The sequence below is a fragment of the Henckelia pumila genome, chromosome 4, assembly GCF_033568475.1.
Source record: "Henckelia pumila isolate YLH828 chromosome 4, ASM3356847v2, whole genome shotgun sequence".
NCBI classification, from domain to species: domain Eukaryota; kingdom Viridiplantae; phylum Streptophyta; class Magnoliopsida; order Lamiales; family Gesneriaceae; genus Henckelia; species Henckelia pumila.
This window is the reverse complement of record NC_133123.1, coordinates 4,285,024-4,311,430: the sequence shown is the minus strand read 5'-3', so window position 1 is coordinate 4,311,430 and position 26,407 is coordinate 4,285,024. Positions and strand designations below refer to the sequence as shown.

General features: G+C 36.7%; 2 protein-coding genes across 2 annotated transcripts; one reads left to right on the top strand and one right to left on the bottom strand.

Moving 5' to 3' along the window:
* Positions 1 to 274: 274 nt before the first annotated feature.
* LOC140863311 (lysine-specific histone demethylase 1 homolog 2) lies at positions 275 to 26,407 on the top strand. The gene is made up of 2 exons (XM_073266650.1): positions 275 to 2,261; positions 25,307 to 26,407. Exons 1-2 carry the CDS (start codon positions 716 to 718, stop codon positions 26,041 to 26,043), a joined length of 2,283 nt encoding a protein of 760 aa, XP_073122751.1. The 5' UTR covers positions 275 to 715; the 3' UTR covers positions 26,044 to 26,407.
* Positions 16,113 to 17,074, bottom strand: LOC140863312 (uncharacterized). The gene is made up of 2 exons (XM_073266651.1): positions 16,854 to 17,074; positions 16,113 to 16,767 (listed from the first exon to the last, which is right to left on the bottom strand). The coding sequence occupies exons 1-2, from the start codon at positions 16,995 to 16,997 to the stop codon at positions 16,279 to 16,281; spliced, it is 633 nt and encodes a 210-aa protein (XP_073122752.1). The 5' UTR covers positions 16,998 to 17,074; the 3' UTR covers positions 16,113 to 16,278.

The following is a 26,407-nucleotide window of genomic DNA, read 5'->3' as shown; positions in this document are numbered from 1 at the left end:
TTTTGATGACACCAAAATACTTTATTCCATAATTACCCCTTCATATCCACTATCACACTAAAAACCTTCTATCCACTCCATGTTTTACTGTAAAAAAATGCATATTAAAAAAAACTCTATTTTACACATGTAAAGCATGTGCATTTTTTTCACCGTTATATATAATAGTGTGTGTATATATATATATATATATATATATATATAGTAAGATGTTTGTCACTGGGCTTCGACAAAACACTCACAATCACAGGCCATTTTAGATAATTCGAGACTTCGTTAATGGGCCTAATTACATAGTTTCCCTCCAAACAACTCGCCTGCTTCGAAGGTGTAAATCTTTGCCAATTCAAACCCTAATTTCACAACGGTTTTCCCCAAAACATTTCTTCAGAACCATTTCACTCTTGCACCGAGCGGTCCGCTCGAAGTAATCTTTCTATAAAATTGAGTTGATTTTGAGAAAATTGATATTTTCATTGTCGCGTGAAACTCAAGATATGGCGGTGATCTTCGGTTATTTTGCGTGATATTAAGCTCTAGTTAGTACAAATGGGATTCGAGTTATATTGGATAAAAGCGTATAACATTTGACGTAGAAATCAGAGCTTTGCTTACATACGTCAGCAAGTGGTTGTATTTCTCTCGAGTTTGTTATTGAGAAAGAAATTTCAAGATATTTGAAGACCAGTTAACAGGTGTTGCAAAGTGGAAAGCAATGAGTGACACTGGAGATACCTCAATATCGAATACTTCGGGTTTGAAGAGGTCGCTAAGAAGGAAAACGGCCTCAAGAAATTATAATGAGAATTTGATGGATGAGTTGATAGAAAAGCATTTGGGTGCTCCCTTGAGGAAAAAGAATAGGACGCAGCGAGACTTGGAGAAAGAAACTGAGACAGAGGCCTTGATTGCCTTGTCATTGGGATTTCCCATTGATGAATTGCTAGAGGAGGAGATAAATGCCGGGGTCGTGAGCACCTTGGACGGGAAAGAACAGAACGATTATATAGTTGTGAGAAACCACATACTCGCAAAGTGGAGGGACAATGTGCATTCATGGCTTTCCAAAGCACAGATAAAAGAAACTGTGAGTAATGAATATGCACACTTGATAAATGCAGCTTATGACTTTCTTCTTGTTAATGGATACATAAATTTCGGGGTTTCAGAATCATTCGAGTCTCAAATTTCTGAGGACTCTACAGACGCTTCAGTAATAATAATTGGAGCAGGACTGGCTGGATTAGCGGCAGCAAGACAGCTCATGTCATTTGGTTTCAAAGTGATTGTTCTTGAAGGTAGAAACCGGCCTGGTGGGAGGGTTTATACTCAAAAGATGGGACAAAAGGGTAACTACGCTGCTGTTGACATTGGTGGCAGTGTAATCACTGGTATCAATGCCAACCCTTTGGGAGTTTTAGCTAGACAACTTTCCATTCCTCTTCACAAGGTTAGGGATATTTGTCCTCTGTACAAGCCTGATGGGACTCCTGTAGATAAAGAAATTGATTCCAATGTTGAGCTCATTTTTAATAAGCTTCTTGACAAAGTCACCCAGTTAAGAGAATTATTGGGTGGTTTTGCTGGGACTATTTCTTTAGGTTCCGTACTAGAGACACTCAGACAATTATATGCTGTTGCTAGAAATTGTGAGGAAAGACAACTTCTTGATTGGCATCTTGCTAACCTAGAATTTTCCAATGCTGGAAGCCTTTCAAACCTTTCTGCTGCTTATTGGGATCAAGACGATCCTTATGAAATGGGAGGAGACCACTGTTTTCTTGCTGGTGGAAACTGGAGATTAATTAGAGCATTATGCAAAGGAGTTCCAATATTGTACGGAAAGATTGTTCATGCCATTAGGTATGGAGAGGAAGGTGTTGAGATCATTACAGAAAACCAAACATTTCAAGCAGATTTCGTCTTGTGCACAGTGCCTCTCGGCGTCCTTAAGAAACAAACAATCAGCTTTGAACCCGAGTTGCCTGAAAGGAAGCTAGCGGCAATAGAAAGACTTGGGTTCGGGTTACTTAACAAGGTTGCCATGGTATTCCCTCGTAATTTTTGGGGAGAGGACTTAGACACATTTGGCTCCCTGAGAGAATCTAGCCATCAAAGAGGGGAGTTCTTTTTGTTTTACAGCTATCACACTGTTTCAGGGGCTCCGGTCCTTGTTGCGCTGGTTGCTGGGGAGGCTGCGCAACTTTTTGAAAACACAAGCCCGATCGAATCTCTTCATCATGTTTTGGGCATTCTCAGAGGTACATTCTCTTAAGTTGTTATAATAAGATGATCTACCTTTTTAGTATACTAGTAACGATCACGTGCCACATATGTTAACAATTTCAACACTCTCGTCAAATTTAAATAGAAAGTTGTAGTAGCTACCCTTGGTTCTATGTAATGTGATATTTTGCTTAAAAAAACACTAGAACAACTGTACATTTTTAAGAAAAAAATTTGTATGACAAATTCATCAGGATAAACTAATCTGATAATTACTGTAGAAATATTTTATATGGCATGTACAAATAAACGTCGCCTTTTTACATTTGCTACATCACCCACTCCATTCACACTAAAAACATTTTAAACATTTTTCTTAACTATTATGAATTCTAATATTAAATATTTATCTTTGGTTATTTTAGAGTTGTTATTGTTATTGGAGATTAAACAAAAAAAAAAATGAATTATAGAAATGAGGAAAAATATAAGATAAAATGTTTGGTTAACAATAACAATATTGGCCTAATTTTTTTTTTCAAATTTTAAACATACATGTAAAAAACATGCATTGACTTCACTAATCTTGTAGATGAATATTTTTATATCACAACTACATTAATCTCACCATATTTGTTTTATATTTCTTGTAGCATGGTACAAAGAATATAAGTTTCAATACAAAATTAAAATTAATTGCAACATTACATGCAAGAAACATGTAATTTATTCTTATCATTTTAAAATCGTGGGCCCCATAGTTGTCAAAAGCGCGAGGCGCAAAAAATCGCTCAAGTGTCTTGGGGCTTAAAGCGCAAAGTGAAGTGCACGCTTTACGAAAAAAAGCGCAATAAACAAAATATTATCAAAATAATAAAAATAAAGTAAAGAATATTTACAAATGTGATAGATAAACATCAAATATCATAATAGTCATCATCTTCATTCTCCAAATCAACGTCATCAGCCCCATCACTTGATTTGTATCCATCGGTATATTCTTCTTGTTATTCAGTTTCATCATCAATGTTCATCTCTTCTTCATCAACAAGTCTAGTTCGAGCTAAAGATTGCTTTCTTTTTGCTAAAGTGGATGATGCTTCTTTTGAAGTACATGCATTTCTAGATCGAAAGCCATATGCACTTTCACCAACCCCAGCCGCTTGTGCTACATCACTCCAACCAAATCATCATCTTCATAGACAAAATCATTATCCTCATTGTCTTTATCACCATCATCCAACTTTCCCAACAACCATTCATTACTATCATTTTCTGACAAAGAAATATGATCAACCTTATCTCACATGGCATATCTCCGCCTCAATGCTTTGTTGTATTTGATATATACCAAATCATTCAATCGTTGTTGAGATAATCTATTTCTTTTTTTAGAATGTATCTGCCAAAAAATTAGAAATAAGAAGTTAAAGTTCATAATCGATAGTCTGAAATTTAATATGTATTAAATAATTAAAAACACTTCAAACTTACATGTTCAAATACACTCTAATTACGTTCGCAGCCTGAAGACGAGCATGTGATATACAAAATCTTCATTGGAAATGTTTTTAACTCAGGTGTTGATGCACCATAACAGGACCACCAATCAACTTGAAAAAATTGAAACACAAAAACATATAAGATTGAATTTCTTACCATCCAAAGTTTGTAATGTTTGAGAAACAAAATTGAGTATTGCACTAAATATTATTTACTTGGTGATTTTGAAGCTCTTTGTCTGATAGCCATAGGTAAACCAAAAAGTCCTGCATTTTTGTATTTCTCCAATTGATTTTTGATCTTATCTTGTAAATCTTCGTATCTTTATCGTATATAATATATGTTATCGTTTCTCATAAAAAAAATCTTCACCTCTCACCAATCTGCTATACGTTTCACAGCCGGCTCTTTAGAATATCGACTTGTTGCCCACTTTTCAGATGTGAACATCTTTCTCAGATTTGTTTGATGCACTTGAAACCGCTTTAAAGTCAAAAAAGCGATTGCGAAATGAGTCTTTGCAGTTCTTATCACGTCTCTTTGTCTGATAAACTCCCTCATCATGCTCAATAATTGTGGTCTATTGTAAATATAATCATTCACCATATGCTCAATATAATTATTCACCATCAATGCCCTTTCATGCAATTTTTTGAGATGAGGAATTTTGAATATTTCCTCAAGCATCAAATCTAAGCAGTGTGCTGCCATGGAGTCCAACACGAGTGTGGAAAATTGTTTTCCAAAAGACGATCGGATGAAATAAAGTAAAGTTACTTAAAAAATTAAAAAAATCAGAATTAAAACTGAATTTGCAATTTAAAATATTACGTGCTTTGACATTGCAACTTGCATTATCTGTTACAAGTTACAACCTGAACCACATTCTTTTCTCCAATTCGATTCACAAATTTAGAAAATAACTCATACATCTTGTCAGCGGTGTCGTGAGAATAACTTGAATTATCCACCGATTCAACAAATACGGTTCCTTTAGGACCATTTACCAAAATATTTATCAGACTTCTACATTTTTTTATCCGTCCACCCATTTGCCATGATTGACACCCATACCTAGCATGATGTTCTTCGTGTGATTTGAGAAATAGTTTCGTATTTGTCAACTCATTCTTCAAATACTTAGCCCTTACTTCATGATAGGATGGAGGTTTCATTCCCACTCCAAAAGTCCCAATAGCATCAGTATAAGGTGCAAAGAATCATATTTAACAGCATTGAAAGGAATTCCGGCATCATACATCCACGTAGCAAATTTTTGAACCGCATCTTCTCTTAATTTCTTCTTATTCTCATCATATTGACCTTTATTTTTCCCTCGTCTTTGTCTGACAATTTCTTCTACATATTTCGCAAAATAAAGGTCAATAGGCCTTTTTTACCCTGCACCGTAGGCCCAAGCCCACTTGAACCGGATATTGGTCGTTTCCCTTTCCGTTTAGTTTGAAGATCATCTTCATCATCATCATTTTCCAAATCAACAATATTATCATCCATTTGATTCTTCAAATTGCTTTTTTTTTTAATGAACTATTTGATTTCTTCCTTAATATGCTTCAGACATTTCAGACACTCTTTTACAAAATTATATTGCCCCCAACTAAATGTAATTTGTGCCGATAAATTCCACCCGTTGTTACTTTACCACAAAAACAGCACACATTATTTGGATTTTTAGGATCTGGAAGAGTTGCATAATTCCAAGCAATATCCTTTTGATTCGATGGAATTGTTGTGTTGATTGTGACATTGTTATAACAACTGAAAAAATAAATAACAATCACAAATTATTAATTGAAAAAAAAAAAGCAGAACACACTTAAAGTCTTGAATACAATTTACAGAAATTCATAAAACTAGGGTTTACCTATTTGGGCAGCAAAGAGAAGGGGAGTGGTAAGTAAACACGACAGGGACGGTTGCGGCGGCGCAGCGGCGAGGCAGAGGCAGAGCCGCAGGGTGAGAGGCAGTGAGGGTCGTGAGTTTTGAGAAGAGTTTATTGGGTCTTAGCAAACTTAAAATTGCACTTTCAAGATGCGATTTTAAGTCTGCCAAAAAAAGTAAAACTTTGTGCGGCTTCTATGAAGCGCAAAAGCGATCGCTTTTCACCTCAAAGCGAGGCGCACTAAAGCGCTCGCTCCACGAACCTGCTGCGCTTCGGAGTTCTCTGAAGCGCTAGCCTTGCGCCTCGAGTTGCTTTGCGCTTAAGCGACCGAGGCGCTTGCTTTTGACAACTATGGTGGGCCCCAATGTATTATAATCTTATTATACCATGATCAGTAGCGGAAGCATAATTACAACTTATTTAAATACATGAAGTTGCATAATATTTGCAGGGTTAAAGTGACCAAACGACATATTTTACACAAACCAACGCATAGTAATCTAGCGTTTTAACCCCACTCTTAACTTTCATCCGGGTGTGACTCCTCTTCCCCTGTATCTGGAATTTACATTAAATAGAAAGAAAATTGAGGTTAAGTCTTTGGAACTTAGTGAGAGTAATAATTTGGGTTTACAAACACACATAAATATATTCAACATATAGTATTACCGAAATCTATCAACATGTTATAATGCATTGTAACAAACGTTTCTACCAAGTAATAGGTAGTGATCGTTCAAGATTTCCAATAGGTATCGTGGGCTAAAGAGGTGGCTCCTAACAATATTTGGTATAACACTGTTCCCCACGTACTCAAATAGGATCCGTACAATCGATCATTTACGAGCCAAGGTGAACTCACATTTCCAGACCGAAGTCACGTTGTTCAGTGGACTAGTAATCCCGTACATAGACCGTTGTCCAGTCTTTTATTCATTCAGTCTTTCATTCAATCATTCGGTAGCCGATCGGTAGCCAGTTAGGAACCAATAACAGTCCAGATATCAAATATGCAGGTCAATATGATCAACAAATGGTGACATGCACAATATGCAATAAATATGAATAAATGAGTGCTTTATGAAGTTTCCAGTAAATTCCAGGCCAAGTGCCAAAAAGGGCTGTAATTGAGGAACCGGTAGTAGGAACCTCACCTTGTTGTCTTATAGCTTTATCGGTCTACAAATTTTGTATTCAAAGTTTTTCAAAATTCGCAGTCGATTTTGCACAGATTTAACATTTTCGAACTGTTTTTCAATGTAGTTTGACCACCGGAAAAAGGCCGCTTCCGGCAATATTTCTGATCATCGACCAACCCCTTAGTATACTAGAAATCTCAGTGAACCATTTTTCTTTTGTACTCTAGACCAAAAACAGTGTTCATGATTGAAAACCGAGGCCACGAACTAGCATCTGCCCTGTTTTAAAAGTCAAGTTTCATAGGGTTAAGGATTCTTTGGAAAATTCATAACAATTCATACACTTGTCTAAAAATTATGAAATTTGAAATAGAAGTCTAAGACAAGTGCAGAAAGCGTCGGAATCCGAAATTTTTCGATTCCGATTAGCGCGTGTGGTTGCTCCGACCACCACACGCGGCTAAGCTTTGGAGACTAGGTTCCATTTATCAAGATCTACAACTTTGTTATACAAAATGATATTACCCAGAATTCATATTTTTTTGCCGGAAAAACTGCCATTCCGGGCAAAAGACGACCATGCAAGGATACTACGTAACCAAGGATCAACTTTCATGTTATATCCTAGACCTAGAACCATCATTAAGAGATTAACATGCATGAACATGTAACCCTAGAAAGGTGATTTCGAGTCCAGCAGCTTCTTTGAATTCTCACGGTTTTGATTTTTCCAACCAACTTCCGATTGCTATTTTGCTACACCTTCCAGACTAAATTGTTTTGGGATTTTTGGGATGATTTTTGCTATTTTTTTCTGGGTTTTCTCTACTCATGACGATTTTTCTCACTGCACAAACATTTTTCATGGTAACATTTCTTGGACAAATTTTTTGTGATCTTGCTGCACTGAATGCTGATATTGAGTTAGGGTGATGCCAAGTGTCAATCTTATTTGTGACACTTAGCATACTGGTTTATTGGCACAAGGAACCCTTGCACACACTCAATTCTTATATGTAATGTGTGTGCATATATATTTATTTTATTACTATATATATATATGTATATGTATATAATAAGTTTTATAGGATTGAAAAATATGTGTACCTTAGTGATCAATCCCTAAATAACTTTTTCCAAGACTTGAGGTGTTACAATCTCCCCTCCTCAAAAGAATCTGGTCCCCAGATTCGCTTGGTTATTCATGGAGTAATTGAGGATATTGTTGTCTCATCTCTTTTTCTTTTTCCTAGATATCTTCTTCAATATTGTGATTGTGCCATAATACTTGTACCAACTGAACATTTTTATTGCGTAGGCCCTTGGCTTTTTGATCAAGTATTTGGATTGGTCGCTCACGACAAATCCTCCTCTAAAAACACCTGATTATGATCAATTACTTGATCTGTACTCACTTGGCAATTCCGGAGTTGTGATACATGAAAGACATTGTGTATCCCCGAAAGGTTTTCCGGTAATATCACCTGGTATGCTACTGTACCTATACGCTTGCTGATTTCAAAAGGCCCGACAAACCTTGGTTGTAACTTAGCTCTTTTTCCTCCTCTGACGATTCATTTCCTTGGGGTTCATTTCAGTACCACGTGATCCCCGACTTCAAATTCCAAATGTTTTCGTCGTTTATCTGGGTAACTCTTTTGACGACTTTGTGTTGTTCGCATGCTTTGCTTGATAATGTGTACCTTTCCAATAGTTTCTTGCAGTGTTTTTATAACCGGACCGGTGATCGAACCGGTTTATCTTGAAAAAACGGTCCAACCGGTCCGACCGTTTTAACCGGGCGGTCGAACCGAAAAACCGTTTATATAATTTAATATAATAAATAATATATTTTAAATTTTAAAAACTCAAAAATTATATAAATAGACAAAAAAATATATATTTAACATATTTTAAAAACTAAATAAACATTTAAATATATTCAAAATAACAATTATAATTATAAATTATTTAAACAATAAATTATTTAATTTTAAAAAAACAATAATTATTAAAATAATTTTTTAAATAAAGTAAAAATTCTAAATAATAATGTATATATATATAAATAATAAATTTAAAGTTTTAAAAATAAAAAAAATCTTAAATTTTAAAAAATAAAAAAAAAAAATTCGGAAAACCGGTTCAACCGGTTGAACCGGTTTTCCGGTTCTTGACCGGTCCAACCGGTTCTTGACCGGTTTTGACCGGTTGGACCGGTTTTCCGGTTTTTGGAGTTGGTCCGGACCAGAGAACTTACCGGTTCCCGGTCGAACCGGTCGAACCGGCCGGTCCGGTCCGGTTCCAAAAACATTGGTTTCTTGTATGATATCAGTAGGTATGATACTATTTCTCTCATTTTTGGTGCCTCTCCATTCTTCCATATCCCATTTGAGATGAGAGCGACATTTACGTTCGTACAATGCTTTGTAGGGAGCCATTTGAATGGTAGATTGGTAACTGTTATTGTAGGCAAATTCTACTAGTGGTAAGTGTTTTCCCCAATTTTTGCCAAAATGTTTGGACGGTTCGCTCAGATTGACCGTCGGTTTCTGGATGGGCAGTGGTGCTGAAGTTTAATCTTGTTCCTAGGTACTCTTATAATATTTTCTATAGTTTGGAGGTAAATTTTGGATTTCGGTCTGAGACGATGGTGGTAGGTATATTATGCAGTCGGATAATTTCTTTTTGATACAATTCAACCAACTTCTCCACTCCATACTGTTAGTTGACAGGTATAAAATGAGTGGATTTGGTTAGACGATCCACTATTACCCATATGCTATCACGACCTCATTGGATTGAGGGGAGTCCTTTTACAAAATCCATGGTGATGTAATCCCGTTTCCATTCAGGTATAGGTAAAGGCTGCAGAAGTCCAGATGGTCTTTGATGTTCAGTTTTATTAGTTGACATGAAAGACATTGCTTGACAAACTGGGCAACATCTTGCTTCATTCTTTTCCATCAGAAATGTCTTTTCAAGTCATGGTACATCTTGGAACCTCCGGGATGGTTGGTCATTCGTGATTTCTGAGCTTGTTAAGAATATCTTTCCTCATGACCTTAGGAACACAAATACGATTTTGAAATAATATAATCCCGGTGGTATTACCCGAAATGCCAAATTTCGGGCCTCCTGATTCTTTTAACCTTTGACAATCTGGATCGAAGCCTTGGTTTTCCTTGAGTCTGGTATAGAACTTGGGTTCAATTTTTAAGGTTGCTAGTTCACCGTGTGAATGTATGCTCAACTTATCCTTTTTGAGGATAGGATGCTAGTCTTGCTTACCTCTAGGTGAGCAATATTGATCTGGCGGCTTAAGACATCAGTTACTACATTGGCCCTTTCCTGATTGGTAAAATATGGAGCAATCATAATCTTCTAAGAGCTCTAGCCACCTTCGCTTCCTCATATTGAGTTCTTTCTGAGTGAACAAGTATTTTAAACTTTTGTGATCTGTGTAGATGTCGAATGTTACTCCATACAAGTAATGCCGCCACTTGGTTAATGCGAATATTATAGCTCCCAACTCTAGATCATGCGTGGGGTAGTTAACCTTAGATTTTTAAATTTCCTGGACGCATACACAATTTATTTGTCATTTTGCATTAACACACCCAAAACATGCTTTGGATGCATTTGTACAGACTAAAAACCCGTTAGTTCCATCGGGTAAAGCCAACACTGATGCGTTGGTAAGTAATTGCTTTAATTTCTGAAAACTTTTCCCGCATTCCTCGCTCCAGGTGAACTTCTGATCCTTGCGAGTTAAGTGAGAGAGTCGAGCGAAGTCCTTGATAAATCTTTTATAGTATCCTGCTAATCCCAGGAAACTTCGCACATCTGTCACATTTCTGGGTGGTTTCCATCAGGTAACTGCTTCTACTTTCATGGGATCTACCTCAATCCCTTTTTCAGATATAATGTGTAGAAAAGTCACTTTGTTCAGCCAAAATTCACACTTGCTGAATTTTGCTTATAATTGGTTTTCTTTTAAAGTCTGAAGGACAACTTGAAGGTGTTTGAGTAAATCAAGATGTCGTCAATGAATATTACGCAAAACTTGTTGAGGAAAGGTTGGAATACTCGATGCATCATATCCATGAAGGCTACGGGAGCATTAGTTAGGCCGAAGGGCATTACACAAACTCATAGTGTTTGTAACGAGTGTTGAATGCGGTTTTGGAATATCCTCCTTTATTCGCAATTGATAGTATCCCTGTCGAAGGTCCATTTTGGAATAGATGGTGGATCCTTGCAATGCATCAAACAACTCATCAATCCGAGGCAGGGATACTTATGTTTTACTGTAAGATTATTGAGTTCCCGGTAATCAATACACATAGAAGTGCACCATCTTTCTTTTTCACGAACAATACTGGAGCTCCCCACGGTGATGTGCTTGGCCGAATATAATTTCTTTCCATTAGTTATTCTAACTATAACTGTAGTTCTTTTAATTCAGCCGATGTTATTCGGTATGGAGTTCTTGATTTGGGTTTTGCTCCAGGAGTTAATTCGATGATAAATTCGATATCTCGGTGAGGCGGTAGAGTACTAATCTCTTCAGGGAAAACTTCGGAAAAATCGCGGACAACCGGAATTTCCGTGATCTTGAGCTGATCCTTTGGTTTGTTCATGAGATATGCCAGAAATCCCGTACCTCCTTTTTTTATAACTGTTTAATTCTACTAACTCCGTAGAAGAAATGTCCGTCGGACTAGCCGTAGCTGAGGGGCTTGATAGAATCACTTCTTTGCCCTTTGGTATAACAGTTTAATTGTGCCTGATGTCGGAACAATCAATCCATGCCTAATATAATGTCATTTCCATGGATTGGTAGTTGGATCAAGTCAGCCAGATACTCTTGATTGTGAAACTTTAGTGGACAGTTCTTATAAACAATGTCAATGGTTAATTTTGTTCCTACTGCTAAATCTCTAACTGATAAGGTAGTTGTTCTGATGATAAATTTGTTGCAAAACCAAGAGAAACAAAAGAATGAGCTGGGATTTGATAGGATTTGATAGGATTTAATTTAAACTAGGATTTTATATTATTGGTAAGATAGGATATTTCCCAGATTTGTTGGGATTTGATTTTATTCAGTTGGTCTATATAAAATGTACTAATCTATATCCTTTTGATCAAGAAATAAGAGAATACGTTCTCCATCAATGTTTCCATAGTTTTCTACATGGTATCAGAGCCTAGGAATCGACCATGAATTTTAAAGCAGCCATGGTCGGCGCCGGTTCTAGTGGTGACAGTGGTACAGCCCAGTCTACTGTCGCTTCCTCAGATTCTTCCTTGCAAATAACGATCCACAAATTGAATGGGAAGAATTACTGGAGTGGGCACAATCAGTTCGACTAATGATTGATGGCAAAGGCAAACTAGGGTTTGTGACCGGCGAAGCGAAAGCCCCGAGTTCAACTGACTCAAAATACAAACAATGGCGCTCAGAGAACTCGTTGGTCACAGCATGGTTAATAAACTCTATGGAGCCAGCAATCAGCAAGCCTTTCATGTTCCTACCCACGGCCCATGATGTCTGGAAGGCTGTCCAAGAGACGTACTCCGATTCTGAAAATTACTCCCAATTGTACGAGGTAAATACTCGTATATGGCAGATGAAACAAGGCAATAAGGATGTCACAACTTACTACACCGAGTTAATGGTTCTATGGCAAGAACTGGATCTTCTCGATGTCGATGAATGGGAGAGTAGCAAGGATTGTACACGATACAAGGCAAAAGTGGACTGCCACAGAATGTTTGTCTTCCTTGCAGGGTTAAACAAGGAACTGGATGAGGTTCGAGGCCGTATACTTGGGCGAAAACCTCTGCCCAGCCTTCGAGAAGTGTTTTCCGAGGTCCGCCGAGAAGAAACTCGTCGCCAAGTGATGCTGAAGCAGGTTGAACCTGTTGTAGACTCTGAAGGTTCCGCCCTCGTGAACCGAGAAGTGGGATCTGAGGGCAGACCGTTCTGTGAGAAGTGCAAAAAACCATGACACACTATAGACACGTGCTGGAAAATACATGGTAAACCAGCCCATCTCAAGAAAAAGTTTGGCATCAATAGACCAGACACCAACAGATCGAACACTGGAAGTCGTGCTCTTCAAACAGGTAGTGAAGATTCTGGAACGCCCTCATCCTCCTCCGATTTCCTCCCTTTCACAAAGGATCAGTTAGAGCACCAAACACCCTATGTCAAACTATGTATCTTATAAAAATTTGTCATCATCCTATTGTCCTTTTTTCTCCCAATTAGACACCATTAGGATTCCTAACAATGTACAGGAAGCTCTAGAGATACCTGAATGGAGAGAGGCGATTTATGAGGAGATGAGAGCTCTGGAAAAAAACTCTACCTGGGAGAAGGCTGATCTACCAAGTGGGAAGTCTGTTGTAGGGTGTAAGTGGGTTTTCTCACCAAAATACAACTCTGATGGATCTCTAGAACGTTATAAAGCACGTTTGGTTGCCAAAGGCTTCACCCAAACTTATGGAATTGACTACACAGAAACTTTCTCGCCAGTGGCTAAACTCAATACAGTCCGAGTTATTCTCTCTGCTGCTGCAAATCTAGATTGGCCTCTAAATCAGTTAGATGTGAAGAATGCGTTTCTAAATGGAGATCTAGAAGAAGAAGTGTACATGGAACCACCTCCCGGATTTACAGAACTGTTTGGACCAAAGGTGTGCAAGTTAAAAAAATCACTGTATGGTCTAAAGCAGTCTCCCAGAGCGTGGTTTGAAAGATTTTCAAAATTCGTGAGAAGCCAAGACTACCATCAAGGACAATCTGATCATACTCTTTTCACAAAAAGGTCCACTACTGGAAAGATTTCAGTACTAATTGTCTATGTTGATGATATAATTTTGACAGGTGATGATATAGAAGAGATAAACAGGTTAAAAAAGAGCTTGGCAAAAGAGTTTGAGATGAAAGACTTGGAAAAATTGAAATATTTTCTTGGCATGGAGGTGGCAAGGTCGAAAAAAGGAATCACGGTGTCCCAAGGAAAATATATTCTGGATCTCTTGAAGGATACTGGAATGAGTGGATGCAAACCATCAGATACTCATATAGACTCAAATGCAAAGCTAGGAGACATAAAAAATTGCAGTCTTGTGGACACAGGGAGATACCAAAGACTGGTTGGAAGATTAATTTACCTATCTAACACACGTCCTGACATCGCTTTCGCAGTAAGTATGGTTAGCCAATTTATGCATTCACCATGTGCGGAACATCTTGAAGCAGTATACCGAATTCTGCGGTATTTGAAGGGAACTCCAGGGAAGGGCTTATTCTTTGAAAAAAATGTGAAACGAGAAGTTGAAGTGTACACTGACGCTGATTGGGCAGGATCAGTGATCGAAGATCAACCTCTGGGTTTTGTACATTTGTGTGGGGCAACCTGGTAACATGGAGAAGCAAAAAGCAAGGAGTAGTTGCGAGAAGCAGTGCAGAGGCAGAATTTAGGTCCATGGCACAAGGAGTGTGTGAAGTATTGTGGCTCAAACGAGTTATGGAAGATCTGAAGTTGACTCTGAACTTTCCCATCAAGCTATTTTGTGATAACAAGGCAGCCATTAGCATTGTTCACAATCCAGTTCTTCATGAGAGAACTAAGCACTTCGAAATTGACAAACATTTCATAAAAGAGAAGCTTGAAGGCGGGGTAATCTGTATTCCATTTGTTCCAAGCCTATTACAAGTTGCAGATATTCTAACCAAGGGCTTATCCAAACAAACCTTTGAAGAACAAGTGAGCAAGTTGGCATGATAGATATCTTCGCACCAACTTAAGGGGGAGTGTCGAGTAATTAGGATTTGATATGATTTAATTTAAACTAGGATTTTATATTATTGGTAAGATAGGATATTTCCCAGATTTGTTGGGATTTGATTTTATTCAGTTGGTCTATATAAATTGCACTAATCTATATCCTTTTGATCAAGAAATAAGAGAATACGTTCTCCATCAATGTTTCCATAGTTTTCTACATTCTTGAATGCGATGCTGCTCGTTTCCACATACCAAACATTTTTCGTTTTTCTCCAACAACTTGCTTCATCATGATTGGGTAATCCACAAAAACCACATTTTTTCTTATCTCGGTTTGAGTTCCTCCTTGTGGTCTTTGCCCTGTAGATCCCTTAGTTTTTTCCAATCCAACATTTCTCGTTTTGTTGTTTCCTTCACCAAAAGTTGGGTTAAACACCCTTTTCTCTCTTTGCTCCCTTCGGACCAGCGATTTGATGTCAGATTCCACTCGCAAAGCTTGGTTGACAGCGGATATGTAGTATGTGGTTTCAGTGGATAGAGTGGCCCAACGAATATCAAGATTTAGCCCCTGAACAAACTTCTTTGTTTTCCTTGGTTCATCATCCAGGTAATGAGGTGCATAGTGGATTAATCGATGAAATTCAGCCTCATATTCTGCTACAGTCCAATTTCCCTGAATCAAGTCCATGAATTCTCGTTCACTTGTGTTGAGTGTTACTTGGGTAATATACTTCTTTTCGAACTCACGGGTGAAATTAGCCCAGGTGCGTGGCACTTGATCACGTTGCCAATGACGTTCTATAACTCTCCACCGATGGTGAACAACATCTTCGAACTGGTATACAGCGAAGCTGACCCGTTGTTCGTTCGGATATTTAAGTACTTCAAAGATCCTCTCCAGTTTCAGCAACCATTCTTTTGCCTATTGAAACTTTGGCGGATGAACTTCAAAAAACGCTCCAAAGCTCTGTCTAAAGTTTGTTCATTTTTCCCAGTATTTCTAGGCGGTACTTGTTGACAATAGTGTACAAATTGTTGTAGAACTTTGAACACATTTTCATTGGGCACTCCTTGTGGTCGAGGTTGATCTTCTGCTTGTCTCTCATTTCGTTGTGGGTTATCTATTTCATCCCGATTTTCGTTCTTGGACTGCCTGTTATGCGAATTCTGTGACGATGCCATCCTATAAAAATCATAGTAAGCAAAGGATAAAATAACATGTATGCTTCTAAACAAACTATTATATTTAATTAATACTAGCTACGGGATACACTCGTTGCGTGTATAATCTAATATTTGAATATAATCAAGTGATATGTTATATAATCAATTAGTAAGATATAAGATTTATTAGCATAAATTTATATAAATTCTAAGCTGGAAAAAAAAAATCGAAATTGTATGGAAGGATTGAGGATGAAGATTAAATAAACGTGGGTGGAAAATGGGTAGTGGGGGAGTTGGGTTTGGTCTAATCTTTGTTTTGCGCAATTTTGTCCGTTCACAGTTTTAGCCAAATTCAGTTTTTCTCATAGTTGTCAAAAGCGTGAGGCGCAAAAAAGCGCTCACGTGCCTTGGGGCTTAAAGCGCAAAGCGAAGCGCACGCTTTGCGGAAAAAAAGCGCAATAAACAAAAATATTATCAAAATAATAAAAATAAAGTCAAGAATCTTTGAAAATCAGCAAATGTAATAGATAAAACATCAAATATCATAATAGTCATCTTCATTCTCCAAATCTACGTCATCAGCCCCATCGCTTGACTTGTATCCATCGGTATCTTCTTCTTCTTCAGTTTCATAATCAATGTTCAGCTCCTCTTCTTCATCAACAAGTCTAGTTCGAGCTAAAGATTGCTTTTTCTTTGCTGAAATTGATGATGATGCTCCTTTTGAACTCGATGCATTTCTAGATCGAAAGCCATATGCACTTTCACCAACCCCAGCCGCTTGTGCTACATCACTCCAACGCAAATCATCATCTTCAAAGACAAAATCATTATCCTCATTGTCTTTATCACTGTCATCCAACTTTCCCAACAACCATTCATTACAATCATCTATTTCTGACAAAGAAATAGGATCGATCTTATCTCGCAAGGCATATCTCCGCCTCAATGCTCTGTTGTATTTGATGTATACCAAATCATTCAATCGTTGTTGAGACAGCCTATTTCTTTTTTTAGAATGTATCTGCCAAAAAATATTAGAACTAAGAAGTGAAATTTCATATTCTATAATCTGAAATTTTAGGAGTATTAAAAACACTTCAAACTTACATGTTCAAATACACTCCAATTACGTTCGCAGCCTGAAGAAGAGCATGTGAGATACAAAATCTTCATTGCAAATGATTTCAACTCAGGTGTTGATGCACCATAAGAGGACCACCAATCAGCTTGAAAGTTGAAACACAAAAACATATAAGATTAAATTTCTTACGATCCAAAGTTTGTAATGACTAATGCTTGAGAAACAAACATGGGTATTGCACTAAATATTATTTACCTGGTGATTTTGAAGCTCTTTGTCTGATAGCCATAAGTAAACCAAAAAGTCCTTCCGCATTTTTGTATTTCTCCAATTGATTTGTGATCTTATCTTGCAAATCGTCACCTCGCACCAATCTAGCTATGCATTTGTACAAACCCTCCAACACTTCTTCATCATTTTCTATGTCAGGATTGGAGTAAAAAAACTCGGGATTCAAGAAATATCCCGCCGCATGCAAAGGATGATGAAGTTGAATATCCCATCTTTTGTCAATTATTTCAAAAATACCACGATATTTCTCTTCATTCTTATTAAATGATGCGGCGATAGCTTCTTTGGCTCTATCCATGGCCTCATAGATGTAACCCATAGGGGATCTTTTCTCACCGTCTACTAGCCTCAATACTTTCACCAATGGGCCGCCAACTTTCAACGCAAAAACTGCAGATTTCCAAAAAGAAGGCATCATTATCACTTCTGCAACACGTTTCCCAGCCGCCTCTTTAGAATATCGACTTGTTGCCCACTTTTCAGATGTAAACATATTTCTCAAATTTGCTTGATGCACTTGAAACCGCTTTAAAGTCAAAAAAGCGGTTGCGAAACGAGTCTTTGCGGTTCTTATCATGTCTCTCTGCCCGGTAAACTCCCTCATCATGCTCAATAACTGTGGTCTATTGTAAATATAACCATTCACCATCATGCCCTTTCATGCAATTTCTTGAGATGAGGAATTTTGAATATTTCCTCAAGCATCAAATCTAAGCAATGTGCTGCACATGGAGTCCAATACAAGTGTGAAAAAGTGTTTTCCAAAAGACGACCTGATAAAATTTAAAAATCAGCATTAAAACAGGATTTAAATCTACAAAGTAACACATGCAGGATTTAAAATTTAAAAAATCAGAATTAAAACAGGATTTAAAATTTAAAAAATTACCTGCTTTGACATTGCAGCTTGCATTATCTGTTACAACTTGAACCACATTCTTTTCTCCAATTCGATTCACAAATCTAGAAAGTAACTCGTACATCTTGTCAGCAGTGTGAGAATAACTTGAAGCATCAACCGATTCTACAAATACGGTTCCCTTAGGCCCATTTACCAAGAAATTTATCTGACTTCTACCTTTTTTATCCGTCCACCCATCTGCCATGATCGTGCACCCATACTTAGCATGATCTTCTTCGTGGGATTTGAGAAACAAGTTTGTATTTGTCGGTGAGCTCTTCAAATACTTAACCCTTACTTCATGATACGATGGAGGTTTCCCACTCCAAAAGTCCCAATAGCATCAATACAATGCTGCAAAGAATCATATTTGACAGCATTGAAAGGAATTCCGGCATCATACATCAACGTAGCAAATTTCTGGACCGCATCTTCCCTTAATTTCTTCTTATTCTCATCATATTGGCCTTTATTTTTCCCACGCCTTTGTCTGACAATTTCTTCTACATCTTTCGCAAAATAAAGGTCAATAGGCCCTGTTTGTTTACTCTTTTTCCCCTGTGCCGTAGGCCCAAGCCCACTTGAACCGGATATTGGTCGCTTCCCTTTCCTTTTAGTTTGAAGATCATCTTCATCTTCATCATCCTCCAAATCAACAATATCATCTAAGTGAGGAATATCATCAATTTGATTCTTCAAACTACTCTTTTTTTTAATGAATTCTTTAATCTCTTCCTTAACATGCTCCGGTACTTTTGAACACTCTTTCACATTTCTATTGCCCCCAACTAAATGTAATTTGTGCCGATAAATTCCACCATTCGTCACTTTACCACAAAAAGAGCAACACACATTATTTGGATTTTTAGGATCCGGAAGAGTTGCATAATTCCAAGCAATATCTTTTCGACCCGACGAAATTGTTGTGTTTGATTGTGACATGGTTATAATCACTGAAAATAAATAACCATAACAAATTTTTAATTAAAAAAAAAAACAACACACTAACACAATTTATAAAAATTCATAAAATTAGGGTTTACCTATTTGGGTTGGGCAGCAAAGAGAAAGGCAGTAAGCACAGCATGGGCGGCGCCGCGGCGGCGAGTCGACGGCGGCAAGGCGGCGAGGCGGAGGCGAGGCGGCAGCAGGGGCAGAGTTGAAGAGTGAAGGCGAGGCAGTGTTGTGTCGTAAAGTTTAGAACTGATTATTGGGTTTTTTTGGGGGTTTTTAATTTTTTAAAAGTTTGGGCTTTATAAATTAAGGGCCCATCTAACTTAAAATTGCACTTTGAAGGTGCGATTTTAAGTTTGCAAAAGAAAAAAAATTAAAATCTGCCCGGCTTCCATGAAGCGCAGAAACGAGCGCCTGTCGCCTTGAAGCGAGGCGCACCAAGGCGCTCGCTTCCGCTACCTGCTGCGCTTCGGAGTTCTCCGAAGCGCAGCTAGTGCGCCTCGAGTCGCTTTGCGCTTAAGCGACCGAGGCGCACGCTTTTTACAACTATGGTTTTTCTAATGCCTTTATGCATTATAATATAGTAAAGATGCATCAGGCAAAATCATCTTACATATATATATATGTATGTATGTATATATATTCATCATTTACACTTATATAGTGGTTAGTACATGCATCGTTAAAAGAATCAAAAGAACGATGATGTTAAAAAAAGTTGTCAGCCAGCAAAAAGACGATTCTACAGCTAGATGCTAATAATACTAGGCGATAGATGGCAGTGAATATCCTAATCTTCATCATCAGATAGTGCTCCAGAATGACTGGCATAAGTCTTGACAGGTGCTGAAAGCCCTACATCTCTCTCTTTTGACGGGGTACGCTCTGAAGGATCTGACTCAACCCTAACATGGGTCCCAGTCGGAACTAGCGGTACTCCCTGTGATGGTGCTACAGTAGTAGTCACGGGAGCTGCTACGCCATCGCTCTGTAAAGTCCTACATCTCTCTCTCCAACCCTAGCTCCGTATCTAGCCCAAACCAATCAATAAAATCATCACCGTAATAAGGATCATAGGTGTACACTGGTATAATAAGGAATGGAAATATGACGGGTAACTCTAGACGGTAGTATCTCTACCCGAACTGGTGGAATGGATATGCGGGCAGTCCGACGAACTACTGCAACGCTCGTCTCCCCTACTGACTTGCTCTGACCCCTGCTGTAAATGTTGTGTGATGCTGTCCACCATGTCCCGACCCGATGATATGCTGTAGAAAAGTGTCGGGAAATCCTCTCAGGATACTCCTGAGCCTACTGTCGTAAAACTCATGGACGTCAATCAGATAAAATCTCATGTACTCCTGCAGATATTGGGCATATCCTAAATCCTGCTCATACATCTTGAGTTTTCCGGTCAAGGTTCATATTTCATTTTGCAAGTGAGTCACCTCGTTTCTCAAATGTCTTATCTCGGTCTCCAAAACGACTCTCGGTACATAATACGGGTCAGTCATCCTGTAATATCAAACAATAATCAGTACAAAAATCACTACATAATAAAACTAGAGATATTTTAACATAATGATGATATAAAGGTTCTTTGTCTAACAACCTAACCGGGCGTCTCTGATACCATTCTGTAGGGGTGTGCAATCGGTTAAAATCGAACCGACCAAACCAAAATTTTCAAAAACCGAACCGACCGAATTTGTATATTAAAACCGACTAAACCGAACCGATAAAAAATCGGTGACCGAAATAATCGATTTTTTAATTTGTTTTTTTTTATTTACATGTTTTTTTTTTTAAAAAAACTAAATGTATTTTTGTGTGCACAAATTTATCCATTGAATGTACAAGTTTTTAGGTGCACAAGCTTTTACCAAAATTAAAATTTTTTTTTTTCTTACATGCGCACAAGCTTTCAATTGAATTTGAGATGAAATTTCAATGTGAAGATGAAGATAAATTGTGGTGTTATGATTTAAGGCAAAAATTTTAAAAATATGAGATGTTTTTTTGTTGGGTTAGTGAGTTTGAATTCTAACAAAATTGGATATATGTAGTTATAGCCGAACAACAAATAAACAATTATAGTTAAAAGTTAATACCCAATATTAATTTTTTTAATTATATAAAAAAATTCGGTTTAATCGGTTTAACCGACATTTTTTTAAAAACAACCGAACCGAACCGATTAAACCAACTTAACCGATATTTTTTAAAAAATTAACCGATCAAACCGAATAAACCGAACCGAATTTTCGATTTTTTTCGATTCGGTCGGTTTTTTCGGTTTGACCGATTTTTTGCTCACACCTACCATTATGTGGGCCCCAATATAACATAATCTTATTATACCATGATCAGTAGTGAAAGCATAATTACAACTTATTTAAATACATAAAGTTGCATCATCTTTGTCTGGCTTAAAGTGACCAAACGACATATTTTACACAAACCAACACATAGTAATCTAGCATTTTAACCCCATTCTTAACTTTCATCCGAGTGTGGCTCCTCTTCCCCTGTATCTGGAATTTACATTAAATAGAAAGAAAATAGAGGTTAAGTCTTTGGGGGACTCGGTGAGAGTAATAAGTTTGGTTTACACACACACATAAATATATTCAACATATAGTATTACCGAAGTCTATCAACATGTTATAATGCATTGTAACAAACTTGTCTACCAAGTAACAGGTAGTGGTCGTTCAAGATTTCCTCAGGTATCGTGGGCTAAAGAGGTGGCTCATACCAATATTTGGTATAGCACTTTTCCCTACGTGCTCAAATAGAATCCGTACAATCGATCATTTACGAGCCAAGGTGAACTCACATTTTCGAACCGAAGTCACGTTGTTTAGTGGACTAGTAATCCGGTACATAGGCTGTTGTCCAGGCTCAATTCATTCAGCCTTTCATTCATTCAGTCATTCAATCATTCGGTAGCCGATCGGTAGTCAGTCAGGAACCAATAACAGTCCAGATATCAAATATGCAGGTCAATATGATCAACAAATGGTGACATGCACAATATGCAATAAATATGAATAAATGAGTACTTTATGAAGTTTACTGTAAAATCCAGGCCAAGTGCCAAAAGGGCGGATAGGTAGTAGGAACCTCACCTTGCTGACATATAGCTTTAATTATCAGTCCAATTACTTCGGATTCCTATAATGTTATGATATTTTTATATGTTAGTAATACCATAGAGACTCAATTAGTTCCGTTCAACTTTTGCACTTAAAACCAAGTGTTGACTACAGGAAAATTCATAATAATTTGAAAATAGTTCCAAAAATTCCGAAAATTTTACAGTAGGTATAACTCATAAAGTTCTACAAAATTCGCAATCGATTTTGCCCAGATTTAACATTTTCGAACTGTTTTTCAAGGTAGTTTGACCACCGGAAAAATTCCGCTTCCGGCAATATTTTTGATCATCGGCCGACCCCTTAGCATACTAAACATCTCAGTGAACCATTTTTCCTTTGTACTCTAGACCGAACACAGTGTTCATGATTGAAAAACCGAGGCCACAAACTAGCATCTACCCTGTTTTAAAAGTCAAGTTTCATAGGGTTGAGGATTCTTTGGAAAATTCATAACAATTCATAAACTTGTCCAAAAATTATGAAATTTGAAATAAAAGTCTAAAACAAGAATTTGAGTTAGGGTCATGCCAAGTGTCAATCTTATTTGTTACACTTAGCATGCTTGTTTATTGGCACTAGCAAACCTTGCACACACTCAATTCCTATATGTAATGTGTGTGCATATATATATATATATTGTTTAGTTTAATTTAATTACTAAATATATATATGTATATAATAAGTTTTATAGGGTTGAAAAATATGTGTACCTTAGTGATCAATCCCTAAATAACTTTTTCCAAGACTTGGGGTGTTGTAACTTCAGTCGTCAATCTTTTCAACTAATTGTTAATATAAATGCAGTTGGTCAAGTATGTTCTATATTTTTACGTTAATCATTTCTCCATCTCTTGTTACCTACCGTTATATTACTTTTAGCAGTAATGATCACCTGCACCTTAGGGTGCAGGGTTTTTCGCGTACGACCACTAAAACCCGGTACCATATTTTAGTGTATCTAGGGTGCAGGTGATCAAAATTATTACTTTTATTATGTTCTATCAATAAATAACTATATACTTAATTACTTTAGAACAAATTTATTTATTATTTTTCTAATTATTCCTATATTTAATTTGTCCCATTTGTTTTTTTGGATTTTCAAACCATCTTATGCATTTACTAATTTCAAGTACTATTTGTAACTCCAAAATATGATATACATCGTATAAAATGCTAGAGAACATATTTTTCTAGCATTTGTTATATTTCCATTATAACATTAAGAAAAATAGAACAATTTGTTGTTTATATACAAAGTAATTTGTTCCTCGTATATTTTTCAATATATGACTTATGAGTATTTGCAACTTCTAAAAATAAATAATTGTGGATTTTTTTCTTGAAAAATCACTTATTTTTAGAGGTTGCGAACGCTATCTCAAGTCATCAATTATATACCTGGTCGCTTTAAATATTCAGCTGTTAATTATTTCTTTTAACTGTTTTAGTCGGCCAAGCATTGGTAGTTTGAATCAATGTTCTTACATTAATTGTTCTGTTTACAATTCAAAGTTGATCAGCAGTTCAACAAACTTATAAAATACATATAGTTATTGTAAGATTACAATACAAAACAATGAATAAATACTAAGACAAAAACACTTATAACTATACACTTTCTTGGACATCATTTTTTCCTCAATTCATATTTTAATATATTTCTGAAAAAGATGACCTTTTGTTGTACTACTTTCATATTCTAGTTAACCTTTTTTAGAAAAAAAATACTGATGAATTACATATAATATTTTGATTCATTTTTAGCATATGAAAATTTTTCCACCAAGTAAATACATATTCTCTTTATATTTTCAGTGATAAATATATTTTTAGATTTTCTAACATCTTTTACCAATCTTGTATATTAATTGTTCTTGATATTCTTTGTCATTAACATGGGTTTAATTATGCTTGGATAGTTTAACTAAAACTTTTTCTTTATAGTCATTGTCTGAGTTGTCTGATTTATGTTTTAGGTTCGAAAACAATCTAAGTTATTTATAAATTTTATAATTTATAATTTATGCTTGAATACCAGATATGAAACATGAAAATTCGAAAATTAAATCCATCTAATAAATAACAATTACGTGATGGTTCCTTTTATATTTCTCTTTATAATATAAGGTTGCGTTTGAACGAAAGAATTTGATTTGGAGCGGAGGATTTGATCTAGGGATGGATTTGAAATGACACCTCTTTTGCTAATAAATAACAATTATGTGATAGTTTCCTTATCTTTCTCTTTATAATATAAGGTTGCGTTTGGATGGAAGAATTTGACTTGGAGGGGAGGATTTGATTTAGGGATGGATTTGAAATGAAACCTCTTTTGAGTGTATTTCAAATTCATCATTATTAACATTGCATCTACATGGTTTAGCAAGGGGCTGAATCTCAACAAAAATTTATCAAAGCAACCAAATGTCATGGATTTGCAATCCATGGCTTAAATCCTTTGATCCAAGCACAACCCAAGTATAAATCCAATAAATAACAATAAAGTGCTGGTTTCTTTATCACTTTATTTTTCTTTATATGTAAGTGTAAATCGACTTTTCGAGCTAACGAAGTAGTCAATTCTTGTTTAGAATAAACAATCAGTGGTAAATTCATGATTAGATATGAACGAATTAATAAATGAAATAAATTCATGATTAGATATGAACGAACTAATAAATGAAATATCATCCGAAAAAAATTCAAGACTACATATTTCAACAAATTCTCATGACCAACCAACAATCTATCTAAATGAAATAAATGCAACACAAACTAGATGAATTGTCATTTGAAAACAAAACTTCTAGCAATATGTTTCAACCAACCTTAACAAACAACAATCTAAACTTCTAGCCTATATGTTTCAATTTCCTTATTGCATTCATGCACTTGAAGTCATTCTCCATGTATATGTAAACCTTATATTCCATCTTTGGACCTTACTTTTGGTACCCATTTTTCACACAATGCACATACAGTTATTCCAAACTATACACAATTCAAGGGCGAAGTAGAAAAGTTACAATGGAAAAATTTTGCCCTACATTTGTAGATAGAATAAATTATATTGATGCACATTGTTCCCTTTCTTTCCTATTTTTTGGTTCATATTCTTGCACGTGGGAGCTCTTTTCATCCTGGGTGGTTAATATTTTGTTTACAGGCATATATTGTCCCAAGGGTATTGATGTTCCTGATCCTATACAATCGATATGCACAAGATGGGGAACTGATCCTCTTTCTTATGGTTCATATTCTCACGTCAGAGTGAAGTCATCTGGAAATGACTACGATATCCTTGCAGAAAGTTTGGGGAACCGCTTGTTTTTCGGTGGTGAGGCAACAACTAGGCAATATCCAGCCACTATGCATGGTGCTTACCTCAGTGGCCTCAGAGAAGCATCTCGCATTCTGCGAACTTCTAGGGTTTGGCAAAATAATCCTAGGAAGTTCATACCAAAAAATGTTAGCCAAAGCATAGACATTTTAGTGGATCTGTTTGAGAAACCTGATCTAGTATTCGAAGAGTTTTATTTTGTGTTTGATCCTTTGACAGAGGACCCAAAATCTTTAGGATTAATGCGAGTGACACTAGAGGAGTTCTGCACTGATTTTAGCAGTGACAGTAATCAGGATAAAAGCACTCAACGTCCGTTTAACCAACCGTTGCAGCTGTATACCGTAATATCCCGTGCACAAGCATTAGAATTGCAGCAGGTGACGAGAGGAAGTGAAAAAAGACTGTCATATTTGTTCCACAACCTTGGGCTGAAGCTGATGGGAGCCAATGCGTTAGGACTTTTAGTCAACTCTTTGGTTTCTAACATTGCTAGTGCACGAAGAAGCAGAGGTCGGCCTCGTGTACTTGCTGGGCGCCAAAATACTGCACATATTTGCTAATGGAGAAAGTTTTGCTGAGGTCTAGAACCAGAGTAAATGTTTTGTAGAGCTTACCAAAAATATACTGGGAAAACTAGCATGCTAAGATACTCGGTTGGGAAGTTTATCAGATGCAAAGATTCACCACTCTAAAGTTTTCCAAGTTAGTCTATCTCTATAGTTTTCCCCCACATATTTACTGTATTTGATTGATATGTATTTATTGTGGAGAAGGCTTCCAACAAAATATGGTTTTCAGTGTAGGTAGGAGAGTATACCGTGCCTAATTATGCTAATTTACTTTGATGTTTAGCATTCCATGTGTAACAACTGAGTAGCAAGTTTGCAGGTATTGTGACGAAAAAGGAAAAAAAATTTAATGAAA

Coding starts and splice junctions, on each gene's coding strand:
- LOC140863311 (XM_073266650.1), top strand. CDS start 716: ATGAGTGACACTGGAGATACCTCAATATCGAATACTTCGGGTTTGAAG. Junction 2,262..25,306: donor TGTTTTGGGCATTCTCAGAG/GTACATTCTCTT, acceptor TTTTGTTTACAG/GCATATATTGTCCCAAGGGT.
- LOC140863312 (XM_073266651.1), bottom strand. CDS start 16,997: ATGTTTTTGTGTTTCAACTTTCAAGCTGATTGGTGGTCCTCTTATGGT. Junction 16,768..16,853: donor ATTGGAGTGTATTTGAACAT/GTAAGTTTGAAG, acceptor ATTTTTTGGCAG/ATACATTCTAAAAAAAGAAA.